Source organism: Chelonoidis abingdonii, chromosome 25 (assembly GCF_003597395.2).
Source record: "Chelonoidis abingdonii isolate Lonesome George chromosome 25, CheloAbing_2.0, whole genome shotgun sequence".
Taxonomy (NCBI): domain Eukaryota; kingdom Metazoa; phylum Chordata; order Testudines; family Testudinidae; genus Chelonoidis; species Chelonoidis abingdonii.
The window spans coordinates 5121859-5136989 of NC_133793.1; the positions used below are offsets into that span (position 1 = coordinate 5121859).

The 15131-nt window shown below is 43.6% G+C and overlaps 1 protein-coding gene across 2 annotated transcripts in view; it reads left to right on the forward strand.

Moving 5' to 3' along the window:
* CSMD2 (CUB and Sushi multiple domains 2) overlaps window positions 1-15131 on the forward strand; it is a 562181-nt gene that overhangs the window by 381163 nt on the left and 165887 nt on the right. For both annotated transcript variants that reach the window (XM_032802693.2, XM_032802696.2), the window contains one exon: window positions 12732-12934. In XM_032802693.2, the coding sequence (XP_032658584.1) occupies window positions 12732-12934 (203 nt within the window). The remainder of the gene's footprint in view (window positions 1-12731; window positions 12935-15131) is intronic.

Here is a 15131-nt window from a genome sequence, read left to right on the forward strand (position 1 = left end):
CTCATCTGAAGTCGGTGGAATTATATGGCTCTAGATGAAGAAAGAATCAGGGAGTGGGTCCCCACATATGAGCAGTGAGCGGAGGAGCTGAAAGGATAAGATCGCAACATATGGCATCTTTTTATGATAACTTCACTGTTTTCTAGTTTTAATAATAAAAAACAACATACAAAAGGGAATTATTCTCCCTAAAAGAAGCATCAAAACAGTTCGCAAGCATCTGGCGAGTATGGAGACCAGAAACCGTTTCCTCCTCTCGCTTTGCCTCCACTCCTTTGCCTTTGTTTCAGTGCAGTTTAAAATGTAATGTATTCTAGTTTTTAAGGTATGTGAATTTGGTTCTGAGGTAGGTGGGGAACTGGCTCATAGACTTAATGCAGCTACCAGCATGCTTTTTGGAAACTTCTGCTTCCCTAAACCAGCACTGAATTCCCCCACAGTGCTGCCACACCACCTCAATACAGCCCTGTACTTAACTGGATATTCCAGTTCAGCTACAGCTGCTTTTAATAGAAAACCAACTACTATTTGCAAATACATTTTTTTGCTAGTAAATGGAGAAATGTGCATGCAGAATTTATTCAACAAATTGTTATTTAGACCAGATCTTCCGTTGCCCATCTATTCACTCTACTGCTGTTGCTCACTATAAAAAGCTCTGCAGTAACACATCTGTACTGATCTGCAGAATCCCTTACTGTTCCAATCCTGTGTTCTCAGATTGTTCTGTCTCGGCACCTCTATCCTGACCCACAACCTACCTGATACAGCAGCACTGATCTGATCTTTACTAGAGTCATTTAATCACATTGAACTGTGTGGTGCTTTTATTCAATGGCTTTATGCTAGGGGTGAATTTGGTCCAGTATTTTTAAATGCAGAAATTCCTGCATTACTTCAGTCTTCTCAAACTGATTCTGTGATGGATGGTTTGGGGAAATCAGCATGAGAACTCTTAATGGATGCAAGGAGGGGGTCTTTCAAAGGAACATTTCTCAAAAATCTCTTCTTTTTCATCCCCCTGCAAAGGACTGTGTAATATCCCATGCAAATATTTAATGCTCCTTGGCTTCCATCAGGCAATGATGTCTTTTGATTGAGCTTATCTCCACTGATGTCTTACTCACATCCTTGTTGCAACTGATATATTCCAATTAACATGTACAAGCTCTGTCACTATTAATAGCACTAGTTTGCATCACCTCTTGCTGATTTAAATGATGATCTGACCCGTGGTCCTTGTTCTGAATTTGCAGTGGTGGAAGCAGGCATTAAATTGCAGCAGTAGGAACAGTGGTTCTTGCTGGATTGCTGGGTACTAATTAGGTAATCAGTCTAGGGAAAAATAAAATAAATGTGAATTTAGTACTTGTGGAAGGCACTGGCTTGACAATCAAAAAGATCAGAGTTCTATGTTTATTCATGGAATAAAGACTGCATGTGTTGCTAGCATAAACTGACAAATACCGTGCCCTAGATGACTATGGCTCTACATGTAACATGCACAATTAAAATATAAGGTCCCACTCTTGCGGCCTGATCCATGCAGACAGATTCCTGACCCTACGCAGAGCCCCATTATCTTCAATGAGATTCACTCTGCCAGACCTGTACACCCACCTAACATCCCCTGGAAGCCCAGAAATCTGATTCTCATTTATCCCAAGGCCTCTTTACACCATTGTAACAGTGCAAAGGGACCGTAGAGTGGGTGTGAATATAATTCACCGGCACAGAGCCCAAAAGAGCGTAGCAATGGTGGCTGATCCTGCCTCCACTAAAGCTTGCGAGTAAATTTACTCCCACACCTATCCCTATCCACTTCAATGGCAATACATGAATGAGTCATGCTATATGCTAATATTTGTAGGATCAGACCAATGGTCTGGAAGGGCTCAAGAATGGAATGAAATTATGCCAGGTGACAACACAAACTGAGACCCTTCCTTTCACCAGAGATTAAGCCCCCTGTTCTGTTCCTCTGAACATCTGGTTTTTGTGCAGCTGAAACAGAGCAGATGAATTTTGGTTTGTTGGGAGAGCGAATTTCCACCAACTTCATTTTTATGGTAATCCATCAGAATAATAATCCTGTTCATGCATGATACAATTGTATAAAGCTCTCATTTATAACTTCCATTAAAATTAATCACCAAAGCTTTTTGAATAAAGCTGTGTCTCTCGGTGGGGTGGGGGGGAGGAAAAGAAGAAAAGGAGGTAGATCGAAAATGGAATGTCCATTATTGCTACAAATGTTAAAAGGGGTACACTTCAAAAGGGGATTAACCATCTCCCCCACCATAAAATTCCAGCTAAAATGTCTTTAGCTGCAGTAAAGAGGTGTGGAGGGGGAGGGGGAGGTACATTGTAAGACAAATGAAACTTGCCTCCGACATCTGTTTGTATGGCCAAGAACAGTCTGGGAATATGCTGATTCAGTGGTGTTTTATTGTTCAGCAGCCATCTCGGGGTTGTAAGAGAGTTTATTGTTGTTGCTAACCCTGGCCTAAGGAATGGCACCGTACTGACAGTCCATTTTTCAAAATCTCCTCTAAAAATATGAGTAGAAATATTTGGATGCTTGGATCGGCTTCACTGGAGACTTCTGGGGGCACAGAATTTGAGCAGTTCTTATTTTGTTGGTATGGCACTTCCAGAGGAGCCCCAGACTACTGAGTCTGAAGGTTCTAGTCTTAAACAGAAGCTTGAACCTTTGGCTGATGGGCTATAAATCATTAGCATTACAATCATTCTGCTTCTTAGCCAGTTCAGGACCTGATTTTGTGTTGTGTAAACTGAGCAGAATTGGGCAGTGCCGATGCTTGAATGGGAGACAGAAATGGAAAACCCTGATGGCTGCAATCAGTGTAGGTGTTGGCTCAGTATCATTATTGGTATTCTAGTAATGCATAAAGGCTGAAAGCCAGATCAGGGATATCACTGTGCTAGGTGCTGCACGTACACCTACTAAGGGGAAGTGTCTGCTTCAAAGACCTTACCATCTAAATAGACAGAAGTAGGGAAACAGGCTGTATCACTATCCCCATTTTATAGTGGGAGTCAGAGGCACAGAGAGATTGGGGACATGCCAAAGGTCATCTAAGGAGCCCATGGCAGAGCCAGGAGTTGAGCCCCATCTGTCTGTGTCCTGCAGGAGTGCCCCTCTTCCATTTCAGGCAGGTCTCACCCCTGAGCATGGCTGGATTTTCCTCTGGGACTTCCCCTGTGGTTAGGGGAAGGGGTTAGTTTTAATGTTAGACCCACCTTGTCACATCATTACTTCTTCCCATCGTGTTTGCTTGGGTTCCGCCATTTCCATTTAAAAGTGCGTCACATTTGCAGCAGCTACAGATGAGATTTTTCTCTCCTTCTCATTGAGTGAGCACCCAGGGCAATTTTCCGCCATTCTGCACCCTCTTAAGAATCCCTTAATGCTTTCAGGCATTTGGATAATAGAGTACAGCATGTTTCACTTGTTCTTTAGAGGAGTTATGTCACTCTGGTGTGGAAAGCCTCTTTGACCTGCATTTCTAATCATATCTGCCTTATATACCTAGCAGCAAAAGCCAGTTCTTCTCTGTGTATGGCATATTCTTCTGCCCATTTTATCCAGGGTTCAGAGAGCACTGGGAGAGGCTTGGAGCAGAAAGGGTGGCTCCTGGAGTTGTTGCTCAAGGAGGCAAACACCTCTATAGTTTTCACTGGCTTGTATTCATTAACAACAGTGGTTAAGAGAAAGAAGAAGGTAGCTGGTATAATAATTCTGTGCTCTTTGGTGGTGTTCATCTGAAGATCTCAAGGCCCCTTATCAGTGGGATTTGTCTACCTGACTGGGGGCTAGTTCATTACGAATGCCATTCTCCAGCTGAGAATATTCATGGACCTAGAGGATAAGGCCCAAGTTTGCAATACCACCCCATAATTTGAGGTGCTTCAGTTCTGGGGTGTCCAACCAGAGGTGTTTACAGCCTGACTTTCTGTGCCGCTGAGCACCCACCTCTCCCCAGGAAGGTAGTGCGAGCTGTGGGTTCTGAGCACCCTTTGGAAGTCAGGCCCTGGGTGCCTCAAATTGGGCTTGCTAAGCTAATTGCGCACTTTTTGAAAACCTGGACCTACGTGACTCCTCCAGGTTTGCACAGCAAGTCAGTGGCAGCGCTAGGAATAGGATCCAGAAGTCCTACCTTCCACCTCCTTCCCCTAAGCAGGAGACAACTGTACTGTGGTTTATACATAGAACCACTGCCTCACTTGCTTTTAGCTGCATTTGAATATATCTATTAGTGATTGTCAGAATGCAAAGATAATTGTCCTCCTCCGTATCTTGCTACACCTATTTGTTGTGTCCTGCGTAAATGACACTGCCAGCTCTTTGGGGCACAGGGGAGGGAGGGTGATTGTAAGGAAAGTAAGGTCATGAAGTTACATGAGCCCTTGTTGAGTAAATCTATTGTTCCCGAAGGTAACTAATCTTTTAAATTAATAGATAACTTCAGCTATTCCTGACGGATGCACAAACCAGCCCCCCATCTGTTGTCTCTTGTCTTATCCTTAGATAAGAAGCTCTTAATGGCAGGGACTGCCTCTTTGTTCTGGGTTTGTACTATGCCTAGTGCAAAGGAGTCCATGACTAGGGGTCCTAGACGCTGCAGTCATTGGTCAGCCTGTCCCTTGTCGTCATTACATCATCAGGTTGTCATGTTGATGGCTCCCTGCTTAATGGTTGATCATTTGTGAGTTGCTTCTTAAAGCTCCATTAGGAAGTAAGGCACCGATCCCAGTAATTTGAGAGCTTGTTGGGGTTTTCCTTTAACAGCTGGTAGGGCAAGATGTTTATAGGAATTCCCAAGCCTTCCCTTGCTATATTCTCCCTCCTCCTCCCCTCTGCCACTTCCTTACACGTCTTTCCATCCGCTCTGTGTTCCAATTGCTTCTGTGAATTCACTGATGAGTTTTCATTGCTAGTAAGTTAGCCCTGAAGCAAACGCTATTGCACTGAGATATCTGAGAGTGATTCCAGTCTGATCCATTCTTATTTTGCCTGAGTCTGTCTTTTTTTTTTTTTTTTTTTCACTTTGCTCAAGGTCCCTGCTTAGATAGATTTATGATTCAGCTCTTTTGGCTGCTGTCTGATTCTGTGGGCTTCATTTCCTTCCTGAGTACATTGCAGGTTTTGTTGTTGTTGTTTTTTGAACTGTTTTTGGGGGGGGTTCTGTTCCACTTTATTTGTTTGTTAATGCTCTGGATAAATGAGAAAACAGTTAATGTTTCTGTGTTTTCTTCAGTAGACTCTTCACCAAGGTTTTAAGCCCACTATCTGATTGTTTTATTTTTAGAGGTTTCCTCAGCAAAGCAGATAGAATGGTATGTCTAGAGAGTTAGTCCAGTTTTAGCCTGATTTCATTGTGTCATGCAGTGTTTTCCCCAGTGATAATGGGGCAATGAAAAGCAGGCAATTAAATGACCATACTGGGTCAGACCAAAGGTCCATCTGGCCCAGTGTCCTGTCTTCCGACAGTGGCCAATGCCAGGTGCCACAGAGGGAATGAACAGAACAGGGAATCATCAAGTGATCAATCCCTTGTCGCCTATTGCCAGCTTTTGGCAAACAGAGACTAAGGACACCATTCCTGCCCATCCTGGCTAATTGCCATTGATGGACCTGTCCTCCATAAATGTATCTAGTTCTTTCTTGAACCCTATTATAGTCTTGGCCTTCAACATCCTCTAGCAAGGCATTCCACAGGTTGACTGTGCATTGTGTGAAAAAAATACTTCCTTTTATTTGTTTTAAACCTGCTGCCTATTAATTTCATTTGGAGATCCCTAGTTCTTGTGTTTTGAGAAGGAGTAAACAACACTTCTTTATTTACTATCTCCACACCAGTCATGATTTTATAGACCTCTCTCATACCCCCCCCCTTAGTCGTCTCTTTTCCAGGCTGCAAAGTCCCAGTCTTGTTAATTTCTCCTCATATGGCAGCCGTTCCATACCCCTACTCATTTTTGTTGCCCTTTTTCTGAAACTTTTCCAAGTCTGATATATCTTTTTTGAGATGGTGTAACTACATCTGCACACAGTATTCAAAATATGAGCATACCATGGATTTATATAGAGGCAATATGATATTTTCTGTCTTCTTATCTATCCCTCTCTTAATGATGTCCAAACAATCTGTTCACTTTTTTGACTGTGGCTGCACATTGAGTGGATGTTTTCAGAGAGCAATGTCTCCAAGATCTCCTTCCTGAGTGGTAACAGTTAATTTAGACCCCATCAGTTTACATGTATCGTTGAGATTATATTTATCAACATTGGATTTCATCTGCCATTTTGTTGCCCAGTCACCCAGTTTTGTGAGATCCATTTGTAGGTCTGTTTTGGACCTAACTATCTTGAGTAATTTTGTATCATCTGCAAAATTTTGTCACCTCACTGTTTACCCCTTTTTCCAGATCATTTATGAATATGTTGAATAGGACTGGGCCCAGTACAGACCCCTGGAGGACACCACTATTTACCTCTCTCCATTCTGGAAACTGACCATTGATTCCTACCTTTGTTTTCTACCTTTTGACCAATCCATGAGAGAACCTTCCCTCTTATCCCATGACTACTTACTTTGCTTAAGAGCCTTTGGTGAGGGACCTTGTTAAAGGCTTTTTGAAAATCTAAATACACTATATCCACTGCATCCCCCTTGTCCACATGCTTGTTGACTCCTTCAAAGGGTTCTGGTCAATTGGTGAGGCATAATTTCCCTTTACAAAAAACCATGTTGACTATTCCCCAACAAATTACGTTGATCTATGTGTCTGATAATTTTGTTTGTTAGTATAGTTTCAACCAAGTTGCCCAGAACTGAAGTTAGGCTTATCGACCGGTAATTGCCAGGATCACCTCTGGAGCTCTTTTTAAAAATTTGCATTACATTAGCTATCCTCCAGTCATTTGGTACAGAAGCTGATTTAAATGGTAGGCTACAGATGACAGTAGTGCTGCAATTTCACATTTGAGTTCCTTCAGAACTCTTGGGTGAATACCATCTGGTCCTGGTGACTTACTACTGTTTAGTTTATCAATTTGTTCCAAAACCTCCTATAATGACACCTCAATCTAGGATAGTTCCTCAGATTTGTCCTCTGAAAAGAATGGCTCCAGTTTGGGAATCTTCCTCACATCCTCAACTGTGAAGACTGATGCAAAAAATTCATTTAGTTTCTCCTCAATGGCTTTATCGTCCTTGAGTGTTCCTTTAGCATCATGATCATCTGGTTGTTTAGCAGGCTTCCTGCTTCTGATGTACTTAAAAATTTTTGCTATTATTTTTTGAGTCTTTGCCTACCTATTCTTCAAATTCTTTTTTGGCCTTCCTAATTATAGTTTTATACTTCATTTGCCAGAGTTTATGCTCCTTTCAATTTTTCTTACTAGGATTTAACTTCCACTTTCTAAAGGATGCCTTTTTGCCTCTCACTGCTTTTTTTACGTTGTTGTTTAGCCATGGTGGCTCTTTTTGGGTTCTCTTCCTATGTTTTTTTTTTAATTTGGGGTATACATTTAAGTTGAACCTCTATTATGATGTCTTTAAAAAGTTTTTATGCGACTTACAGAGATTTTACTGTTGGTGCTGTACCTTTTAATTTCTGTTTAACTAACTTCCTCATTTTTGTGTAGTTCCCCTTTCTGAAATTAAACGCTACAGTGTTGAGCCACTGTGGTATTTTCCCCACCACAGGGATGTTAAATTTAATTATATTATGGTCACTATTACCAAGCGGTCCAGATATATTCACCTCTTAGACCTGATCCTGTGCTCCACTTAGGACTAACTCAAGAATTGCCTCTCCTCTTGTGGGTTCCAGGACTAGCTGCTCCAAGAAGCAGTCATTTAAGGTGTCAAGAAACTTTATCTCTGCATCCCTTCCTGAGGTGATATGTACCCAGTCAATATGAGGATAGTTGAAATCCCCCGTTATTACCCAGGTGTTTTTTTTATTTATTTTAATAGTTTTTCTAATCTCCCGGAGCCTTTCACAGCCACTATCACCATCCTGGTCAGGTGGTCTGTAAAATGTGAATTACTTTGCATTTATCAGCATTGGATTTCATCTGCCATTTTGTCGCCCAGTCACCCAGTTTTGAGAGATCCTTTTGTAGGTCTGCTTTGGACCTAACTATCTGCTATATTCTTATTATTCAAGCATGGAATTACTATCCATATCCTATGATACCGTTTGTTTCATTTAAGATTTTTACTTCATTTGATTCTGCGCTTTCTTTCACATCTAGTTCCACTCCCCCACCAGCATGACCTGTTCTGTCCTTCTGATATATTTTTGTTCTCTGGTATTACTGTGTCCCCATTGATTATCCCCATTCCACCAAGTTTCTGTGATGCCTATTATATTACCCTCATTCCATATGAGGCACCCTGGTTCACCCATCTTATTATTGAGACTTCTAGCATTGGTATATAAGCACTTTAAAACTTGTCACGTTTTAGCTGCCTGCCATTACATGATGTAATTGAATGGGACCTTTTTTCATTTGACAGTTTCTCATCCGATCCTACCCATATTTTATCATTTTCCATCCTCTCCTCCTTATTAGGACATAGGAATCTCCACTTATAGATCCTCCCCTAAGAGATGTCTGGACCACATACGCTTCACCTGTCAGCTTTTCATTTTAAAAGAAGGAATGAAGGGGTTGAACCCTGGTGTATTGTCACCTTGTGCTGACAGTTCCCCTGGTTAACAGTAATAATGACAATATCTTACACGTAGATAACCCTTCTTATCCTGGAAGGTGCAAAGGTCTTTGCAAACTATGTGTGTGCAGCAGTCATTTCACATCTCTTTGAAGCAGAGAGCAGACGGCCATTGAAAAGCTGATATCTGACACAAGTGTTTGGGACAGGAAATGGAAATGGATCCCATATCTAATTGTAGCAACAAGGGAAAGCATTGGATAAGTAGAATGGAATTTGTTTAGGGAATCAAGATCACGAGTTATCCTTCTTCAAAGTCCAGAGGAACTTTAATGAGCAGAAGTGGACAGAACCGCTGGCTGTCATGGAAAACAGCAGCACCTCTGCCACCACACTGGGCTGTTAGTTTAGTCCTGACTCTGAAGTGGAGAGCCATCTACTGACTCACCGACCTCACTTCTTCCCAGGATTTCTGGTCCAAGTGCTGGCCAAGCATGGCCCTGCTTACCTTACAAGGACAGGCAAGATAATAGCCCACAGTGGTAGTGGTGCCGGCAGTAGTGTGCTGAGAAACCTTTGATCCAAGGCAGGTGAAGCAATAAAATATATGGAGCAGAGAAATGTGATCTGCATTCAGAGGATTACTATAAATACAAAACTGAGAACATTGTGTAATTTCACCGGCTGTTGCTTCTCCTCTTTACTCTCTGTTCTCTTTTAGCTATATTTTGGAGAGCTGATCATAATTTCTGACTATACAGATATTCTCTTGGAACTTATTCTATCAGCTGATTGCATTTAGCTTTGTAATAACTAAAGTTTTATAAACAATGGTATCCAAAACAAACTTCAGTACAGGGTCCATGTAGGACAGAAATGCACCTCACCTGCTACGGCACCTTTTGTCTGAGTGTTTCAGAACTTGGTCTAAGGGGAGCATCATAACACCTCTGCGAGGTAGGTATTCTTGTCCCCATTTTGCAGATGGGGAAACTGAGTCACAGGAGTTATGGGCCTGAGATAAAGCCCACAAAAGTCGGTGGAAAGACTCCCATTTACTTCACTCCAGAACCTTAGGGACTTGCTTCAGGTCACACAGCAGAGCCAAGAACACAACTCGGATTCCCTGATTCCACCAGCGGGTGCCCTTAACCATAAGACCATCATTCCTCACCCAGCTCCTAGCTGTCTGCTCGCCCTCCAAGGAAGTCAAGGTGGAGGTGGGAGGGTGTTGCACACCTTCCAAGCCTCTCTCTCCCTGGGGTGTTCCCTGGCATGCAAAAGGGCCACTCCTAGTTCTCCTCACCTGGGAGTTGAAGCCTTCAAAGTTGGTTTAGATGGGAGGGAATTGAATGAGGAGAAATTGGGGGTAACCTCTCAGAGCACCACATGGGGAGCAGAATTATAGGCTGAGGAGTTGTAAGAGGAAGCCAGTAAGATGGACATTGCTGGCATTAATATAAGGTAAGCCAGGCATGCTGCCTAATAAATAACCAGGAGAGCCCAGCAGCCGAATTCCTCTATGTTTTAATCAATATTTCATTTTTCCTGTACAAAATTATTACACTAAAACAAACATAACAAGCATATTAAATAAAAGCCTAAAATGCAGAACCCTCCTGAGTAGTCAATTAATAATATCAAATCAGTGACTACCGTATATAATGCATTACTATAGTAACCATTACCTTGCATAGGGAATTAAAATATTAAAGCAGCAGACAGGTGCTGCTACCTCAGGAGAAATGAATAAAACAAAACAAATAAAGGAAGTGAAGCCCTTGAAAATCAATTGATTGAAAATCACTTTGTGTTGCTGCTGTTCCTTCTCCAAGCTGGTGGATACTGGGGGTGCGCGAGGAGCTGGCATTACCAGCTAACATTAAGAAATGGATTGCAGTAACTGTTTTAGTGGGCAAAACAATTATTTTGAGAAAATGGAAATCTGCGATTCCTCCCTCACACACAGACTGGCTGAGTAAGCTCTTTGCTACTGCATTAATGGAAAAAATGACTCTGTCTAACAGAAACGCTTGGAAAAAATATGAGAACGTCTGATCACGCAAGAAACTATTGCATACATTTGCAGCTTAGTATATATTAGTCCCTGATGCTACGTTCTGACTTATTTTTTTATTTAATCACTTCAATAATTGATGCCCTGCATGATCTCTACAGGTTCAGGGGGTTTTTTGTTTGTTTTTCTCTCCAGGTTTTACAAATAGTGACACTGAATTGTGTTGTTTATATACGGTTTCCATCTTGTGCATATATTTAGAAGGGGTTAGGTTTTGTTATGTGTTGGCATTTGATATAAAAACGATAAAAATAAAGTTAAAGAAAAGAAAAATCAATTGGCCCCAGGGACCCAGCCCACATCCATTGCACATACCTGCCCTGACCGCATGTGGAACAATTCCTAAAGTTGTATTGTTTCACTTGAATGAGGCAAAGGATTCAAAGATGGAAGTAGCACAATGAAAGGGGAGAAGGAATGAAAGCAGTGAGAGAGGAGAATTAGAGGGAGGCTCATACGTTTACTCCTCCAGGGTTTCCACAGTCACCTGTTACTTGGATCAGAGCTGTGCTGCAGCCTAATGGGAGCTTCCCAGCTCACCCATTTCCTTCTGTGCCTTGCTTACCAGGCCAGCCCTGCACTGCACCATTGCAAGAGTTCCCTGGCTTTCGTCTCAGTTCCACTCAGACCTGTGCTGTATTGTTTCAGTGCTCTGCTCAGACCTACCTTGCAGCATCATGGTTCCTATCCCCTGACTCCATCCACTGCTCTGCTACCCCACTCAGCCTTGCCCTGCACCTTTTCAATTCCCCTCATTTCCAATTTTCCGCAGTGCTCCCAGCTCAGCCCTGCCCTACAATGTTCCAGAAGATCCTTTCCCATCTCCCCTGTTTTACCCCGTTCCCCATTTCAGACCTGCATTCCAGCATTCAGGATCCTCCCCCCACCCTTATCAGTAGATCAAGGCCTGTGACAAAAAGCTCTTCCACTGGGAAACGAAAGGACAGTCAAGGCTGACTCATGCAACATAGGGATGAGATGTGAATTAGATGCATGCACATCAATTATCTTAAGGGGTCCCAGCACATTTCTTCTGGGTTTAGAAAAGCTTCCCCATTTCGTGTTTGTCTTTATCTTTAATAAAAGGAGCTCAAGAAAACATGATTGGATGCACCTCAGCCACCCCTTCACTGCTTCTGCACAACTTCCTCACACTTTTCTGTGCCAACTTGACTTTAGTCTGTCTTAGGGTTTTACCCTCCTGCCCATCACCCTAGTATCTGAGCACCTTCCACATATGATCAATGGCAGTAGCGAAGTCCCTAGTGGAGATGTTCCCACTGACTTCAGTAGGCTTTGAATCGGGCCCTTAGTCTCGCTGGAGAAGAGTTTTAGGATTGGTTAGTGATTTTTGACGCCCGGCTACACATACCATGAAGGAGCCTAATTTTCATAAAGCGCTGAGCACCTTCTCCCATGGAGTCAGTTTTCATCTGTAGCTCTCAAAGGGCTTCACAAAGGAGGTTATCTCTGTTTTACTGATGGGGAAGAGACTTGCCCTAGGTCAACCATCAGGCCAGTAGCGAAGCCTGGAACAGGGCTTGGGTCACCGGAGTTCCCATCTGCTTCCCTGTCCATTCGGACGCACTGTCTCTTATTGGCATCAAGCCCATTTTTAGCTGCATCCACAAAGGACGCAGACTGTGCAGTCGTCAGGTCGGATCATCCCAGAATGGCATACCAGTACTTTTGCCTGCATGGAGGATGCCATTTTGTTTTCAAAATGGTGTCCTCCACTCAGCATGGTGTGTGCAAGGACACACAGAATGGAGGACTCCATTGGATAGAGCAAAATGGCTTCCTCTACATATCTTGTGTGTGAGGTAACGTTGGTGGGGGTGTTCTAGAAGGTGCCCATTCTGGACTACGCCACTGGATGCCTACTTTCGTATTTAGTATTGCAAAGGATTCTGATGAGCGTTTGTTCCTTTTCCTCGACGCAGGCTCCATTTCATGGTTTTCCACACAGAGGAATTCCATGACGTTCTGAGGATATGGGATGGGCCAGTGGAGAACGGGATCATATTAAAGGAGATGAGCGGCTCCAGCTTACCCAGCGACATCCACAGCACCTTTAACTCCGTCGTCCTTCAGTTCAACACTGACTTCTTCACCAGCAAGCAGGGTTTCGCTATTCAGTTTTCAGGTAGGCACCAAGGAGAGATTGTTTCCTCAGGGTTGTACGGGGTTGGTGATGGATGGGCCATGTCTTTGAGTGCCGGTGATGTGTGCCTACCGTAACGTAATGGAATGGGGAAGAGTGCTGCATTCCATTGCGCCGTATCCAGGTTCACCGGGATGAGCTTGTAAATGGCACAGTTGATCATGGGAAATACGTTAGGAGGAATTGTGGGTATTTGTCCCCACATCTCCACCGTTCCTTGCGAGGTATCCCATGGTGCCACAATTCACAGAGAAAATTTCCCACAAGGTGATGTACCTCCAGGCAGCATGGAGGGCACTGGGATGCCTACCCACAGGGCACCATGCTTTTGCCAGTGTTACCTGAGGCTGTGTGGACACAGTGCACTCCACTGAAATCACTTGGTTAGTGGAACTTTACCATTGCAACTTCAGTGTGTAGACAAGGCCTGAGAAGTTGTGTCCAGTCTGGTGGCCCTATTTGTAGTGTCACATGCAGTGAGGGTGGGGACTAGTGTGAGGCCTGTGCATTGTATTTTGAAAACATAACTGGTGCAAGGTATGTCACACCAGTGCAAACCCATTTTGCACCATTCTACTGTGTCTGCACTGAGAGGATTTGCACTGTGATGTAGTTAAACCAGTGCAAATTTCCCTAGGCTAAAAAAGTCCAAAGGGGATTTTGCTTTGCCCAGAAAATATGAACTGACTGATTTTCAGAGGCACTGTGCACCCAAACAATAGGAGCCGCATGCTTATTGCATGTCTGAAAATCAAGCCATAAAAACGGTGTCTCATGTACCTTATGTGCTGCACCAAATCTACAGATGGGAACACAGGACAAGGTTTGAAAATGACAAATGATTTTCACTTCCTCCATTTTTTTTTTGATGTCCAACTTGAGACACCCTAGAGGGTCCTGATTTTCCGAGTGTGGGTGCTCAGGAGTTTCTGAGAATCAGGCCTCTTTATGATGACCCAGGTTGGGCCCTCTAAAAATGGAAGCAACCCAAATCAGTTGTCACCCTTGAAAATCTTGGCCTTAGTCTGTTTGTAGCCCAGTGTTGTTGTGTACTGCGTCACTGTATATAACGTACATGGCCTGACGCTGTGTTCACTGCACAGGCCCTGAGCCTGCAAACACTTACACACATTGATTTCAATAGGGCTACTCAGAGTAGTAACATTAAGCATGCATGGACCTGTTACAGAGGGCCATAGTTTGTAGCTCTAGTGGCAAGGCAGGGATGTATCGGTTTTACTGCAGTAGCCAGGCTGCAGTGTTCCTGGATTGCTGAGTGGTGGCGTCCTTGGTATCTAGGCAGCAGCTCTTGTCTCTGTTTCCAAGTTGTTTGGCTGGAAGATTGTATGGTTCTGTTCTTGGTATCAGAGTGTGGGCTGGAGAGGTGCATGCGTTGCAGGTGGAGCCCTCCAGGCAAATCCTACCGGAGTCAGAACTCCCCCGGGAAGCACAGGACCGAGTGGTGACTCAGTGCCCTTGGAGACAATGCTGCATCCTCTGTTCTATGCCTGGCTTGCTTCATGGGCTGGAATGGAGCAGGCACATTTTCCTGACTCACCCTAACTGCTGTGGGGTGCTGGAAGAGAGCAGGGACTATGCTCCCCAGCAATATTTTGGCCAGCTCCTGCACCGGGGTAATAAAGTGAGATGCAAACTCCCTCCAGCTCTTTATGCTGGAGCTTGCCATAGCATGAGCTAATTGCACAGAGCCAGATTACTATAGCAGAAAATAAGCTCGAAGCAGCTGTCTGATGTAGAGCTGCATCCTTATTTACAACAGCCTTTGTTCATAGGATGTGATCGCGTAGCCAGAGACCTGAGCTCAAACCTACAGGCTGGGATCTGGTATAATTTTAAACATATATTTATATAACCTCTCCACCTCCTCCAACCTCAGTGCTAAAATGCATGAGGCTAAATAGTTTTATGGTCATGGGGACATTATGCTGCAGATCCTCAGCTGGTGGAAATCAGCAAGGATGGAGCTTTGTTGATTTACAAGGGCTGTGGATCTGTCCCATTGTATTTTTTTCTGTTGCCTCGTAAGGACAGCTGCCAGGATGCTAGGTGAGCACATCCATTCCTCAAAGTTCAGGCTTGATGCGTCCCAGGGCTCAAGGCTAAATTTCACTGCCACACAGTGACAGGGAAAGCTGCTAGCATGTCAGTTTATTTTACA